The 17,224-nt window shown below is 39.5% G+C and overlaps 1 protein-coding gene across 6 annotated transcripts in view; it reads right to left on the bottom strand.

Annotated features, from left to right (window-relative positions):
• BABAM2 (BRISC and BRCA1 A complex member 2) overlaps nucleotides 1-17,224 on the bottom strand; it is a 544,147-nt gene that overhangs the window by 208,042 nt on the left and 318,881 nt on the right. For all 6 annotated transcript variants that reach the window (XM_063649424.1, XM_063649425.1, XM_054474868.2 and 3 more), the window contains one exon: nucleotides 3,954-4,063. In XM_063649424.1, the coding sequence (XP_063505494.1) occupies nucleotides 3,954-4,063 (110 nt within the window). The remainder of the gene's footprint in view (nucleotides 1-3,953; nucleotides 4,064-17,224) is intronic.

The raw sequence follows: 17,224 nt of genomic DNA on the forward strand, positions 1-17,224 counted from the left end.
TCCTGCATGGACACGCTGGGACAGAGGAACAGTCAGACTGGAATGCGGTTCCTTCTAGGCCCACGATATTTCTCTATATCCATGGAGGAGATGGTGGGAATGCAAACCTTCTCTTGGTAATTTTTACCCAGTGTGGATGGGGCTATTGGTCTCCCCTGAGCCTCTCCCTGCCAAATGCACCGCATGGGGCTTGGGACTTCCTAGAAAGAGCTATAGCAGAAGCCAAAAGGAGTACAAGCCTCAGCTAGGGCAAGAGTTTGACATCGGCTTTGGGCGGGTCCACGTGGGATGCTTTTCCCATGACTCCTGAAAGAACTCTCCAAGTCTGAGTTGATAGTCAATGCTTGGATAGCTACCTAAGAGTTGACAAGATAGTATAAAACACAGAAAACAAATGAGAGCTTAGCACATTCAGTTCTCAAAACCCATCCCATGACTACGGCCTTCTTGAAATGGCATTATGTCTGTCCTATGCTCTGAACTCTGGAAGAATTAACCAAAAGTATTAATAACTTTAGCAAATATCTAAGCCCTTATAGAAGTCATACTCCAAGTTAACTTCTTTTATGTTAATCTTTCTCTAAAACCTCATTTTGAAAACTTCTACTTAAAGATATAAGAATGTTTGGTAGTTTGTTTTGGTATTATAAACGTAGTTCTACCAAGTGAATTTGTAGCAACCAGGAAAAGTATAAGACCTTTCAGTGAGGCATTTTCCAATATTTTGGTGAGAACTACTTATTCACCTAGAAGACTGCCAATTAGGCAATTGATAACTGTGTATTGCATTTATGCATGGCATTAAAAAAAAGACTTGTTCCTCACCTCAACGAGTAGCTTGCAATTCAGCAAAAGATTTTTAAAAATCCTTATCACCAATTAAAGCTATGATGGGTAGATTATAATATAAATATAGATTATAAGATTAATATAAATTCAGTGTTACAAAGAGCTCTGGGGAAGGCTAGACTAATTGTCCTCAGGGAAAATGGTTGGTAGAGACGGCATTTGAACAAGGCCTTAGAAAAAGTATAGTATTTCAACAGGAAGAGGGGGTTAGAGAAGGGCCTTGTACATGGAAGGAGCAGCTTTAGCAAAGGCACAGAGGCAAGAGAGTGCTGGCAATGTAAGAAAACTTCAAGTGCTCAGGTCTGGCTGAAGGAAACAGTATATGAAGGGAAGTAACCGAAAAATGATCTAAAAGGGTATGCTGTGGAGAGCTCTTAACATAAAAAAGAAGAGGCTGGGCGCGGTGGCTCACACCTGTAATCTCAACACTTTGGGAGGCCGAGACGGGTGGATCACGAGGTCAGGAGTTTGAGACCATCCTGGCTAACACAGTGAAACCCTGTCTCTACTAAAAACACAAAAAATTAGCCAGGCGTGGTGGCGGGCGTCTGTAGTCCCAGCTACTCGGGAGGCTGAGGCAGGAGAATGGCGTGAACCCGGGAGGCGGAGCTTGCAGTGAGCAGAGATGGCGCCACTGCACTCCAGCCTGGGGGACGGAGCGAGATTCTGTCTCAAAAAAAAAAAAAGAAGAAAGAAAAAAAAGGGAGGAAGGACATGAGAGAGCTGGACTTTGGAGATATGAAAAATGACTTTTAAAATATACCCTTCCCTAATCATTTCCCACACATCTTAGATTTTTAGAGTGAGACTATTTCATTAGCAAGTTTATTTGCAAATTAGGTGTAGTAACTTCCAAGAAAAACAACCTAGCTGCTGGAACAAATGTTTTTCTGAGCTGGCAAATTATTGCCTGCAGCTTAACTAATATATTCATATTGCCAACATCTTGCGATTGTTTCATTAACTCTTTTCTCATCACCGAAGCACCTTTGTAATTTAACTCATTAGTTACACAATGAGTGGCTACGCTAGAACTGGTACTTGCTCCCTTATTTACCCATCCTCTCCTTTTCTGCCCCAACTCATCCCTGCTAAACACTCACTCGTTCTTCTCCTATGAACTGTATCAATAATAATAACATTCATGGCTATTACTTGCTGAGTGTTTGCTATAGTGCCAGGCACTGTGATTAATGCTTTATGAACAGTATTAATATAATCCTGAAAACAACACTAAGAAATAGGTATTATTATGTCTATTTTATGACTGAGGAAACAAGCTCAGAGAAGTTACATTTTGTGCCAGCTGGTGAGTGGCAGAAACCAGGTTTAAACCAGATCTGCTTGACTCAGAGCCCTTGCCTTATGCCACGTCATTCTACTGTCTCTGGTATCCACCGATCGCTTACTAATACGGGTCAGTATTTTCAATTAAAAAAATAATAAAACACTCTTTGGGGCCAGGCACTGTGGCTCATGCCTGTAATCCTAGCACTTTGGGAGGCCGAAGCGGGCGAATCACCTGAGGTCAGGAGTTCGAGACCAGCTTGGCCAATATGGCGAAACTCTGTCTCTACTGAAAATACAAAAAATTAGCTGGGCATGGTGGCTTGTGCCTGTAGTCCCAGCTACTCAGGAGGCTGAAACCCGAGAATCACTTGAACCCAGAAGGTGGAGGTTGCAGTGAGCCAAGGTTGCACTACTGCACTGCAGCCTGGATGACAGAGTGAGACTCTGTCTCAAAATAAACAAACAAACAAAAAACAAAAAACAGAAACATTCTTTGGGAGGCCGAGGCAGGAGAATCACTTGGGCCCAGGAATTTGAGACTAGCCTGGGCAACAGAGCGAGACTACAAAAATAAAAACATTAAGCATGCATGGGGGCACCTGGAGTCCTAGCCAGCTGGGAGGCTTGAGGTGGGAGGATCACTTGAGCCCAGGAGGTCAAGGCTGCAGTGAGCCATAAGCATGCCACTACGCTCCAGCCTGGGTGACAGAGTGAGACGCTGTCTCAAAACAAAAATTAAACATTCATTGAGTGCCTGCTACTGTAAAATCCTGTTCTAGGTGCTGTGTCAGATATATAAAAAGACAAGAGAATGCCTACAGATTATTGATGTTCATAAGCTCCCATATTTGACTATAAACAGCTGTGTCATATTGGATTTAAAATGATGTGTCCATGATTTATAAATTAGAGCAACTAAGGTCAGAAGGGGTAAAAATGGCTCAGTATTTTTACTGAGAATGCTAGATAGTGACCACATCTACTCATAGACAGAAATCAGCCAACCGTGACTAAATGACTCACAGAGAATTTTAATAATACATTTCAATCAGAGTCTGTAAAAACTCTCTCTGCTGATGAAAAATCTGTCCTGTCAGAAGTTCCCAACCAAATCTGCTTATAATCCATTTTCAATGAACCTCAGCTTCCTTTGAAGTAGAATAAGCTACTAAAGCATTTCACCCACAATAAGCACACTGTGAATTCAGCCCTTACAAAATTCATTACTGATGAATAATGTTACTTGGTTAGAACACAAATGTGATATCAAACTACTTCTGCCATGTAGCCTGAATGTTGTGTAAAATTATACACAGCTATTTCGATGCAGCAAAATAAAACATGTTATCTTTTTAAGCTATCTACTTTTAATATCAGCTTTACTAACTTCTGAGTCAGTTTTTGCTAAATATTTTAAAGAGGCTAGTTATGTTTTACAAATAACATTAATAGTTACAAATAAGTAAGAAATTGGGCCAGATGTTTAGCAGCCCACTGTAGGCTACAACCATTCGAACTCCAGGGAACATCTGGAAGGAGTCTCAATTTTGGACTCAGTCTGCCTATTCTTTTCTCTCTACAAAGGTACAGTATTCATGTCACTAAATGCACAATAACACTCGCCAAAAGGGTGTAGTGGCAAGTACTAACTGCATTTACTTTGCAATGGAAACTCTTAATATGATGAATTTTTTAAGGAAACAAAAGTCAATGAAGAGAAATAAATGTAAGAGTTCAAGAGTGGCAAAAGAAAGAATAAGACATATTGGTTAGCAAGAAGTAGCACCAGGCTACCTCATGTTAATGACACTTACTGCTCAATTCGAGGTGACAAGTACAGCTTGGGGTACACCTGGGTGGCTTCAGTGTCCTCAAAACTAACAGAGAGGAGGGCCACATCTTCTCCAGGGTCTTCATTTACATCCTTAAACAAGAAGTGAAAACACAACATCAGCACATGTTCTCCTAACATCTTATTAGTGACAAGCTCACAGTCCACTGGCATTGAAGCCATGACTGTGAGTTACCCTAATTCCACTTTAGCTTAGCTGCCTAGCACATCCTTTCCACACACCTACCCACTCCTCTAGAGGGATGGATTTTAAACTTTCTGAGCAAAGCCCACCCCAGCAAAGCGAAAGACCTCCACCTATCTCACTTGTTCCCACATTCAAGGGGTAGGGGGCAGGTAGTGAACCTGGTGGTAACAAAGAATTCAGCAAAAATATAATTAAGTTGCAGTAAACATATTACTATAAACATAATTTATATCACAAAACATTAAAATATCCAGTAATTTTCTTACACCTACCTTGACAGTATGTTGTAAGTTATTTAAATAGTAAAAATTCCCAGGAAACATATCACCATTAAGAGTGTCACCATACAAGCAAATGACAAGGGGGTTAGATACACATCTACTTTGGCAAAATGATAATGGATGATTCACATGTGAATCACAAGACATACATATCTTAAAAGTTTAGTTACAAGAACACTATAAGACAAAACGTTGTTGATCCAAATATGTACCAATAAACATTGTGAGGTTAACCAAATAACACACAATAAACTAAACTGATAATGATAAAACTAAGCTTACTGTAATTTATAATTAAAAAGCAAGAATAGCAGGAACTGAATATTGTAACCAACTCAAGCCAACACTGATGATACACTGATGAAGTGTCCTGAATCAAAATTGTGGAATTTACAACTACGTGCACGTGCTTTATGATTATTGCCAAGCACCAAGTGTCTGCCAGACTTCTGAATAAAATACTGAATTAAAATAAATCTCGTAGCACACATTGATTTTAATTTGTGAATACCAAATTTTAATAACCCTTAATTTATTTTTGGTTGGTAGTGGCTCCAAGTCAAATATAAAAATTTTAAACACTTAATTACTAAACACTTAATATGTGTTAAACACTTAACATCTTTCACTCATAGAGACTGGTAAGAACAGACCTATATTTCTGGATCAGTTCACAGGTCCTTAGGAAGGTTCAGCAGCCACACCAGCAGCAAGAGAGGGAGGGGTCACACCTAGACTTTAAGACTCATTACTCGGCTGGGCGCGGTGGCTCATGCCTGTAATCCCAGCACTTTGGGAGGCTGAGGCGGGCGGATCACAAGGTCAGGAAATCGAGACCATCCTGGCTAACATGGTGAAACCCAGTCTCTACTAAATATACAAAAAAAAAAAATTAGCCGGGCGTGGTGGTGGGCACCTGTAGTCCCAGCTGCTTGGGAAGCTGAGGCAGGAGAATGGCGTGAACCCAGGAGGCAGAGCTTGCAGTGAGCCAAGATCACACCACTGCACTCCAGCCTGGGCGACAGAGCGAGACTCTGCCTCAAAAAAAAAAAAAAAAAAAGACTCACTACTCATGAGCTTGACATTGTATCTTCAACCTCAAATACAATGTCTTTTGTCTGTCACACCACCCTTTCTTTTCCCTCATCCTGGGAAGCTGGCCATCACTCATCCTGCTCAACTCCGGAATCTTCAGTCTCCTTGCTCTGCATTCTCTTGTGTGTATAAGATGGATGAGTGTGACATGTATACACAGGGACAAGAACCACAAGTCTCTCCCATCCTAAAAAAGAAACGTTTTTAAAGGGAAGGAAAGAATCTTGCTGAACTCTACAGAGCTCCTTGGATTCTCTCTCCTCTCGCTCCTCCCCTTCACAGACTGCTTGGAAGAGTTATCTACGTACTCTTTATTCCCTTCTCTTCCACTTATCCCTTAGCCCACAACAATAGCCTACTACTGACCCCACAAGTTTATGAAGACCGTTCCCACCAAGGATAACCACTAAACACACCAAATGCTTCTCTGTCCTTCTCTTACTTGATGTCTAAACAGTATTTGACATGGGTGTCCACTTGCCTCTCGAAACTCTTTTCTTGATGATCTTTTCCTGTCTCTTTGGCCACTTCCCTTTCCATTTTCTTTCTTTTTAAAAAAATTTCAGATTACAAAATTTAGGCTTGTCTTAACAAGTCAAGCCATACAGAAGTTTATAAAGTAAAAGCTCTTCCACCCTTCCCTCGCCCCCACTTTTCAAGGTAACCAATATTAACTATGTATGTAGGTAGCTTCAAACTACTTTCTTTATGCTCATAAAAACATATACACATTCGCATATAAACAGCTCTTTAACCTTCTGTTTTGTTTTCCCTAAAGGAATCATATCACTCTATCAACTGCTTTTTAAATAGCCACATAATATTCCATGGCATGGATTTATATTTTATTAAACCATTTCCTTAGCAACAAACTTCAGGTTGTTCACAATTCTTGGCCACTTGATAGTGCTGCAATAAATATTCTTTTGTGTGTGTATGTTTGTGTCAGTGTATGTACATTTGTGTGTGCGCATTTGTTAGTAGTGTTAATTCTCTTTAAATAGAGAATTAAAACAGAGCTTGTTGGGTCAAAGGTTATGAACATTTTACATTTCAAAAGAATTTGACAGATTATTTTCTAAAAATTTTGCAACAGGCCGGGCGCGGTGGCTAACACCTGTAATCCCAGCACTTTGGGAGGCCGAGGTGGGTGGATTACCTGAGGTCAGGAGTTCGAGACCAGCCTGGCCAACAGGGTAAACCCCGTCTCTACTAAAAATACAAAAATTAGCCAGGCGTGGTGGCATATGCCTGTAATCCCAGCTACTTGGGAGGCTGAGGCAGGAGAATTGCTTGAACCCAGGAGGCGGAGGTTGCAGTGAGCTGAGATGGTGCCACTGCGCTCCAGCTTGGCTGACAGAGTGAGACTCTCTGTCTCAAAAAATAAAATAAAATAAAATATAATAAAATACTGACTTCCACAATGGTTGAACTAGTTTACAGTCCCACCAACAGTGTAAAAGTGTTCCTATTTCTCCACATCCTCTCCAGCACCTGTTGTTTCCTGACTTTTGAATGATTGCCATTCTAACTGGTGTGAGATGGTATCTCATTGTGGTTTTGATTTGCATTTCTCTGATGGCCAGTGATGGTGAGCATTTTTTCATGTGTTTTTTGGCTGCATAAATGTCTTCTTTTGAGAAGTGTCTATTCATGTCCTTCGCCCACTTTTTGATGGGGTTGTTTGTTTTTTTCTTGTAAATTTGTTGGAGTTCATCGTAGATTCTGGATATTAGCCCTTTGTCAGATGAGTAGGTTGCGAAAATTTTCTCAGGGATCTAGAACTAGAAATTCCATTTGATCCAGCCATCCCATTACTGGGTATATACCCAAAGGACTATAAATCATGCTGCTATAAAGACACATGCACACGTATGTTTATTGCAGCATTATTCACAATAGCAAAGACTTGGAACCAACCCAAATGTCCAACAATGATAGACTGGATTAAGAAAATGTGGCAATATACACCATGGAATACTATGCAGCCATAAAAAATGATGAGTTCATGTCCTTTGTAGGGACATGGATGAAATTGGAAATCATCATTCTCAGTAAACTATCACAAGAACAAAAAACCAAACACTGCATATTCTCACTCATAGGTGGGAATTGAACAATGAGAACACGTGGACACAGGAAGGGGAACATCACACTTCGGGGACTGTTGTGGGGTGGGGGGAGGGGGGAGGGATAGCACTGGGAGATACACCTAATGCTAGATGACGAGTTGGTGGGTGCAGCGCACCAGCATGGCACATGTATACATATGCAACTTACCTGCACGTTGCACACATGTACCATAGAGCCTAAAGTATAATAATAATAATAATAATAATAAATAAATAAATATATATATATAAAATAAAATTAAAAAAAATTTTTGCAACAATTCACATTTGGACCTGTGAGTTTGTATGAGTATAAGCCTGCTTCCCCTCATCCTGAATCACTGGATAACACTGGCTGTTACCACTCTTTTTAAAATCTGGAAAATGGTATCTCCATTTAGATTCAATGAATGAGGCTGAGTAACTTTTTACTTATTTACTGGTCATCTACATTTCTTTTGTAAATTTCCTGATCAAATCCATTATCCATCTTGCTTTAAGGTTCTTAGTCTTTGTTGTTGTTGTTCATTGAGTTTCTTAATCTTTTTCTGTCACATGTGCTAAAGTTATTTTCTCTTTTTGATTTTTTACTTCATTTGAGGGCTCTTCTGCCATCACAGAAAATTTAGATTTTTGCAGAGTTAAATCCGGTCAATAACTCTGAGGTTCTATAACTGCTTCTCTAGTTTTTCATCTTATATTGTTATAATTTTATTTGTACATTGTAGATTTGCAATACCTCTGGAATATATTTTTAGGTGGCATGATATAAGAAGTATAGCTTTGTTTTGTCTTTTTCTGTTTCTAACTGGGTGAGGAGGGGGATAAGTGGGTAAGAGCAGGATCTTAGCACAGTATCTGGCATATGGAAACCACTCAATCTTAGCTGAATGAATAAATTAGTGAACAAATAGAATGTTCATCCCTAATTTTTATTCTCTACATCTAGAGATTTTTCAGGAACCTACTTTACAAATTTTTTTTGTTACCAATAATGTCTAGAAACTAAATGCTGGCTCCCTGCTCCTGGCCTTGTTAATACACCAAGTTCTCCAGAACTAGTGACTTTAAAAGGAGAGCCCAGGTCAGGAGTCTGAGCTTACTGATCACTTCTTGTTCTTTCATAGATGATAGAGTATTCAACCTTGAACTTTCCTTTCTGTAAAATGAGAATGAAAATTGTAAAAAATACTTAGGGTCTGCAACAAACAGAAACTACTCAACTGTATAATATGACTTTAAAACTCATCAAACATCTAAAACTAAGGTTAAAGCTGAGCTTGAAGACATTCATAGGAACAAATTCATTTTATGATCTAAGTGTAGAAGTAGCCCTATGTGAGTTAGATCGGTCAAAAAAGACAATTAAAAAAGAAATAACGTTTACTTTCAGAAACCTTTCCCCAATGACTAAGTTTTCTTATGTAAGGTCAAGGCTAGAGGCTATGATTACAAATCACATAACCTTGCAAAAACACACTGCGAAGAACCAGGGGCCACCGAAATCCTTTATAATTGGGGGCTTTATTCCATATGCCTACGGGTAATTTATAATTATTTCCCTTTCTGACTTTTAAACTTTCAATTTCACTACTATTTCAATAAAGAGCGGAAATGCTTAGAGACAATCCTCCAAACAAACGGAATGACCCTGGTTTATATAATCAACATTTATCATCTGGCATCCTGAAAAAAGTACATAAAACATGAGTCTGAATATGAAACTAGTTATTTCCAGGAGTTCGTTTTATATGTTTTATTCCTGTTGGTGTGGCACATGAGATTTCCCCGAAATGGTATTTGATTCCTAATGGATATCTAAGTTTGAATTTGAGTGCTTAAACAAGCCCATAGAATTCCAAAAATACAAATCCACACAGTGCTGTTTCTAGTTTCTGCAACTCTAACAAGCATGTACATGTGTTCCCTCCCATCTGGGAAATTAGAAAAGAAGCTCTTGTACCATGGTTCTGAGAAGCTAACATTACAGATGATTACTGTAACCACTAATGGCAGCATTTGGAAAACAGGGGGTGGTTACAGCATAGTAGGGGACATTTAAAAACGTACAAGTATACATTTTCAGGGCTCTCTATCTGCACCATTTGAAACTGCAAAAGGCTAAAATGGGAGGAAAGATACCGAATCTGATAAAGCTAAAGAAGAATATTGTCTCCCACCTTTATAAAAGTCTGCCAGGCACTGACACACATACGGTGAAGCAATAATTGCCATGATATTCTGGTGAGATGTAACAGTGGATCTGGCTCAGCCCTTGATTAAAGGAGTTCCTATGGTGTATAATGAATATTCACTATAGGTGAGTTCCTGGCAGGCTGGGAGATTTTCGTGTTCATTTTTGCACCCCCAGTGTCTGGAACATAGTACATACAGAGCAACTGGTGGAAAAAATGGAATTAATGCAGAGGTAACTAAAAGAATGAGTAAATGAATGAAATAAACCACTGAACTAGCCTTTCTAAACAGAGGAATATTTGGGTTTCAGGACCGACAGTATAAATGATGGAATTAAGTGGAAAATGCTTTCAATAGGGAAGATTCTCAGTATTTATCTCTTTAATTCCTTAAGTCTATGCTTACTTAAGATTTTATTTAAAAAAAAAAAAAAAACTCAAGTCTGAACTATGTATTGCCAAGGATACACCTATTAATAAGAGAAAATACTTCTGGTTAGATCATAATGGTTCATTTATATAACTATTCTCAATTGAGGCTCTTTGCAAATATCAAAAGAGTGTAGAAAACAACAACAATTAGCCTTGGAAATGAAAGTAAACCAAGTACAATTTATCATTATGCTCTACTCCTTTGATATGCTAATTATCCCAAGTAAAGATAGCAGTCATTAAACAAGTCCCTATATGTTGAGAACATTAGTGTCAATATAGGTACAAACTACCAATTAACTAATTGCTGAAAGACATTAGCTGAACCAGAAATACTGCAAATCACAGGTCACGTAACAGGACGGTAAAAAAGCCATTGTATTTCTCAATTCAAAAAGGCTTACAATAAAGTTATAACTGTTACTAGCAAAACCACTCAGTTGGGTATATATGGCTATACAGGCGCTATTACATAGTATGTCAAAAATCAAGTAAGTGCTTCTGTGTTTGTTTGTTTGCTGGCCTTGAACTCCTGGGCTCAAGTGATCCTCCTGCCTCAGCCTCCCAAGTAGCTGAGACTACAAGCATGAAGTACACCCACCTAAGTAAGCACCATTTTAAAATGGTATTAAGCTAGACTCAGAATTAAGTGTGATTCCTTGAGTAACCAAAAACTAGGTCTAGGTAAGTACTTCATCATACAAAAGTTATGAGTTTTGCTGCCTACCCTGTCGCCCAGGCTGGAGTGCAGTGGTGCGATCTCGGCTCACTGCAAGCTCCGCCTCCCAGGTTCATGCCATTCTCGTGCCTCAGCCTCCCGAGTAGCTGGGACTACAGGCGCCCGCCACCATGCCCAGCTAATTTTTTTTGTATATTTAGTAGAGACGGGTTTCATCGTGTTAGCCAGGATGGTCTCGATCTCCTGACCTCGTGATCCACCCACCTCAGCCTCCCAAAGTGCTGGGATTACAGGCATGAGCCACTGCACCCGACCAAGTTATGAGTTTTTGACAAACTATATGCAAATTTGCAAAACAGAATCCTATTTTAAAATATACAAAGTGAGGTTAGTATTTTAGAGGCTCCAATATCCATCAAATTATATACATTTAGATTTTTTAAATCAAGTTTTTTCAAGTGGGAGAGAACAAGACTCTCTTAGGGTACTACCATTCATTCAAGCATTTAACAAAATAAATAAAATATATAGTATGTTACAAATGTTATAGAGAAAAATTAAAGCAGAGAAAGAAGATAAGGAATGAGGAGGAAATGAAAGTTTAAAAGGGTGCTCAAAATTGGCTTTATGGAGAATCAGCAGTGGCCTTTCATTACTTCACAGAGATTGAAGATAAAAAGTGCTCTTGACTTGCTATGTTACATATTAGCATATACAGCCCCAATCAAAAATTGAATTTGGGTTCTACTGGCATAAAGACATCACAATGTGTTATGGTAGGAATATGGTAGGAATGAAATAAAATCTAAGCAGAAGAGATAGTCAAGAACAAGGAAAGTGATATATGTAAGACCTTGGTCTCACTGCTAAGAGGTCTGTCTCATAATGACACTGGTCATTTCAGTAATTAGGTTATTTCCTCTTCATAAACATACTGGGAAATGTACACGTGCCAGGGAAAGCAGTATAGTCAGAAAGCAAAACAAATCCAAAAGTAAGGGAATGAAGTTGATCCAAACAGATGAGGAAGAGCAATAAATGGGTCCCCTGTGGCTAAACCCGGGGCTTTACTCCATGAAGGAGGATGTTGCAGCACTGGATTGGGGGTTCCAAAAGCCTAGTTACAGCCTATCTCCAACATATACTGAGTTCTTGCTTAAAAATTATCTTGATATTTTGATATCCCTTATGAAGGCAGCATTTAGTAGAGTTACTTCTGATTTGCTTCCTCCAAATGGAAATGGGAGTAAAAATATTCTCCCCACCTAGTCCAGACAAAATGGGCCACTCTTTATACATTAGCAGAACTTGACTAACATCTTTGCATTTGCCATTCCCCTTCTTAAAAAGTTCTTTCTCTCCTTCTTTTCTTAATTGGTGTGGCTTTAAGTTTAACTCTGATTGTAAATTCACTTGCTCCATTAAGATTCCTTTCAATTACAATCTGATCTATGTCCTCCCTCGGTAGTTTTCCCCATGTTGCTTCATGAGTTCCCCATGCTGTTTCAGCAATATATATTCTACATTCCAAATAGATTGTGAATTTCTTGAGGGCAGGGTAGAGATCTCCTTCTTCCTACTACGCCCAGTAATATCAGCTAACATTTGTTCCGTGTTTACTCAATAGTCATTAGCTTCCAGCTGTATATGCATTATCTCTAATCTTCGTAACAACTGTGTAAGGTAGAAACTAATTATTCTCACTTGCAGATAAAGAAACTGAGGCTCAGAGAGATTAAATGGTGAAGATGACTTTTGAACTCATGTATGCTGACTCAGACCCTAGCCTCTTAATCATGATACTATATCCTCTAGGATGCTATTGGGCACAAAGAAGAGACTCAGCACCAGTGCTCAAAGAAATGTATAAAAAACTTGGAAACTCACATGCAGGAAAGATTTACTATACATTTACTTGTTCTACATTTAGTTTCTAAATACTGTATGGCCCAAAGATCATGAGCAACTTAAGGAACCATTTCTTCTTCCCTTATTATCCAAGAATAAATGACATTGTCTGCGCCAGGCACACAGTGGATATTCAAAATAGGTTAAAAGTATATGCTTTATGTGTTTTAATGTCTACTTTTAGAAAGTACAGGGCAAGAAATTAAAATTAACAAATGTGTAAAGACTAAAGGCTATAGAAGTCACTGTGCCAAATTAAATGTATTCACCTGACATCTTTACATGGACTCAGTTAATTAAGGAAGGAGAATGGCTTCTCTGAGGACATCAATGAGGACCATGGCATTCTAAGGTGGTAATATCAACCTTCCTGTAATAATGTACAGTTAGGGCCATTCTATGATTAACTAACTATATTCAGTGAAAATAAGAAGCACTGATTGTCAGGTCAGGAAAGGATAACTGCAATGTTCTTGAAATAGCTAGTTCCTACAGGGTGAGCCCAGGACACCAGGACAGAGCTGCTGCCACCTGCCCATGTCTTCCAAAAGTGACATCTTGAGCTCATTACTACTAGATGTCACAATACAGAATAGGGTAAGTTTTTTTTTAATTCTATCTTGCTTATTATTTTCATAAACAAAGATGATTTGACTGCTCTTATTTATGCAGGAATATGCTTGTGAAGCTGTACTTATCCTTAATATATTGGTTATAGCTACTGTTTATAAAACTAAATTGAAACACATGTCATACAAACAAACTTTAGGGAGGAAAATCCTGGCTTTTTGAAAATAATGACGATCAAGACTTTGTTGGCCAAATACTGTCCAATCAGTTATTATACCCAACAGACACAGCCTTGAGAATCACCAGCTTTTGAATAGTCACACATTAATCTAAAAGGTGTGTGAAATGGAGCCCCTACTCTGGAGGCCAGAGAGGTTGGGTGAGGGAAATCCTTTGTAGTACAGCCAGGGTCCTCACTGGAAGCAAATGATGCTTCCTGGCTTCTGCCAACTTCTCTACTCATAAAAGTTTTTAGAGAAAGAATCTGGAGTGTGGAGTTTCCCCTACTGCCCTAAGTGTGCTCTTAATACATTTGATAAGCTTTCTCTGGGCTTAAAGTATCAATTTTTGCCAAGACAATCCTAAGCAAAAAAAACAAAGCTGGAGGCATCACGCTACTTGACTTCAAACTATACTACAAGGCTACAGTAACCAAAACAGCATAGTACTGGTACCAAAACAGACATACAGACCAATGGAGCAGAACAGACACCTCAGAAATAACACCACACATCTACAACCATCTGATCTTCGACAAACCTGACAAAAACATGTAATGGGGAAAGGATCTCCTATTCAGTATGGTGCTGGGAAAACAGGCTAGCCATATGCACAAAACTGAAACTGGACCCCTTCCTTACACCTTGTACAAAAATTAACTCAAGATGGATTAACAACTTAAATGTAAAACCCAAAACCATAAAAACCCTAGAAGAAAACCTAGGCAATACCACTCAGGACATATGGGCAAAAGCTTCATGACAAAAATGCCAAAAGCAATTGCGACAAAAGCCAAAATTGACAAATGGGATCTAATTAAACTAAAGAGCTTCTACACAGCAAAAGAAAGTATCATCGGAGTGCACAGGCAACCTACAGAATGGGAGAAAATTTTTGAAATCTACCTATCTGACAAAGGGCTAATACCCAGAATTTACAAGGAACTTAAACATATTTACAAGAAAAAAAAACAAACAACCCTATCAAAAAGTGGGCAAAGGATATGAACAGACACTTCTCAAAAGAAGGCATTTATTTGGCCAAAAAACATACGAAAAAGCTCAACATCACTGGTCATCAGAGAAATGCAAATCAAAACCACAGTGAGATACCACCTCATGCCAGTCAGAATGGCAATTACTAAGAAGTCAGGAAACAACAGATGCTGGTGAGGTTGTGGAGAAACAGGAACGCTTTACACTGTTGATGGGAATGTAAACTAGTTCAACCACTGTGGAAGACAGCGTGGCAATTCCTCAAGGATGTGGAACCAGAGACACCATTTGACCCAGCAATCCCATTACTGGGTATATACCCAAAGGAATATAAATCATTCTACTATAAAGACACATGCATACGTAGGTTTATTGCAGCACTATTTACAATTTTTGCAACTGTTTTACAAATCATATTGAACTACATCTTTGAGTTTCTCTGAGTTGTGATGTTATGCATTCCTGCTGAAAAAAACCTTGTGCCAGACTTTAATCCAAGAGCCCAACAAAACAAGTTTAAACAATAGTGAGTTTTTATTTAAGCACATATGAAACAGACATGAATACCATTTACCACATCCTTAATACGTCTCCATAACTTAAAGAAAAGGTAGAAGATGTATTCACCTAAATCGTTTAGGTGGCTCTTTCAATGGATAGGAAGATTTAAAGTGGCAGTTGATATAGTGGACATATGTGATATTGCTTGCCTGATACCCTCTCCTCTCTCAGGAAGCTTCTCTCTCTTCTAGACCCCACCCCTAGGCCCCAATCCATACAGCCCCTCAAAGAGCTGCCTGTCCTAATCCCTGGGAACAGCTGATGGGTGTAGGAAAAGTCTGGTCCTTTCTTCAAGATTTGTGACTAAATGTAGGCCAGTCTCTGCAGATGCAGAAGAAATGGTGAGCTGCCATATTTCCCATACAAGAGACCAGGCTGTGGTGGGAGAGAATAAAGCCAACCTGCTGGGAGAAGTGCAGGCAAGAGAAGAAAGAGTCCAGGCAGCGTCCACACCCTTAGTTCCTTTGGGTCTTGGTGCAGCTGTGTCCCTGCTCTTACTGTGGTTTGACTATTCAATCTGCTCCTAGCTTTGGAAAGCTAATAAATTGCACTATATGCCTAAGCTGGTTTGAAGTGGTTTTCCTTCACTTAAAACCAACATTTTCTCTGGTAAATTATTAAACGAACACAGATGACACCACAGTAAATCAAACTCTACAGAATTAAGTGCTAAAAAGGGCTTTCATCTCTGGGTTATTTGAATGCTTACTACACACTATGGAATGCTGGGCCTTCATCAGAACCTCAAAGGGCTCTGAGGACACAGATAAGCTGCATGCCTCCTTACCTGCCAGAGGAAAGCTTTGCTAGAGCAATCTGCCTGCAGTACCAGGCTCTGGCTATAGCTAGGCTAGTTCTCTGGACTTGCTGCCTCTCATCTTGGTGGACTTAAAACAGCACCGTAACACATCCCGGGCCTTAGAACACCTTGCACGCACTGCTCCTCTTCAATCAATGAAGGAAAAGGTATCAGAGGTGCCAATGCTAAAGGCAGAAAATCCACAGGAGTATGCCATTTGAATACATGAAATGTTTTGCAAGTTTATCATGCAACTTAACAACTACACAAATATGATGATCTTCTAGCTATAGACAAAATTTTTGTCAAAGAGATTACATGCTTTCATTTTTTTCCATATGACATGCTAAATGTGGGCATTTGGAGAAGCAAAAAGGTTTACACAGCTTTTGCAAATGTACGTGGAAGTGCCCAGCAAGATCCAGGCATGAGGAAGGTGCTCAATAAGTTAGTTTCACTTCCCTTATTTCTTTCAGACTCTTGGTCTGATATCCTTTTCAAAACCATGCTATTCTTCCTGCTATTAAAGCTACACCCTGTCCTCTCCTCTCCAGGTTGCTTTGAATTCTGGAGTTCAGCGATTCTTCCCAGGTGGCTCTGTGAGTGAAGACAGAAGGGAAAGCCACCCTAGAAGCTAATAACACCTTTGTTCCCACCCACCCAGCCAGCAGGTCACTTGGCTCAGACTGTGCCCATGGCAACTAAGCAATTGGTTATTTCCAAGTTATTTCAGATACCTGACACCACATGCTCATTAACTGGAGACCATCACAAACCACAAGTGTTAGAGAATGGAGCCCACTAGAGATTCTCCCCTTGACATGATCAGAGGTCTTTTGATTTGCATATTGTTATCTGCAGAACCTAAAGGGCAGCTTAGAGTTGAAAAAGAGAGGCCTGGAGCCATATCCCTCTGGAACTGTCTATGGGAAGGCCCTGTATAGAAAATGAGCTCTGAGAACCAGTGTAAATACCATATCTTTCTCCCAGCCTCAAAAGCCGTCCTCCATCTACATTAGCCTGACATTTAAGCTCCTCCAAGGTGTCTTCCCAATTTCTTTTTTTTTTTTTTTTGAGACGGAGTTTCGCTCTTGTTGCCCAGGCTGGAGTGCAATGTTGTGATCTTGGTTCACTGCAAGCTCCGCCTCCCAGGTTCAAGCGATTCTCCTGCCTCAGCCTCCCGAGTAGCTGGGATTACAGG

This window comes from Pongo pygmaeus, chromosome 12, assembly GCF_028885625.2.
Source record: "Pongo pygmaeus isolate AG05252 chromosome 12, NHGRI_mPonPyg2-v2.0_pri, whole genome shotgun sequence".
Lineage (NCBI taxonomy): Eukaryota > Metazoa > Chordata > Mammalia > Primates > Hominidae > Pongo > Pongo pygmaeus.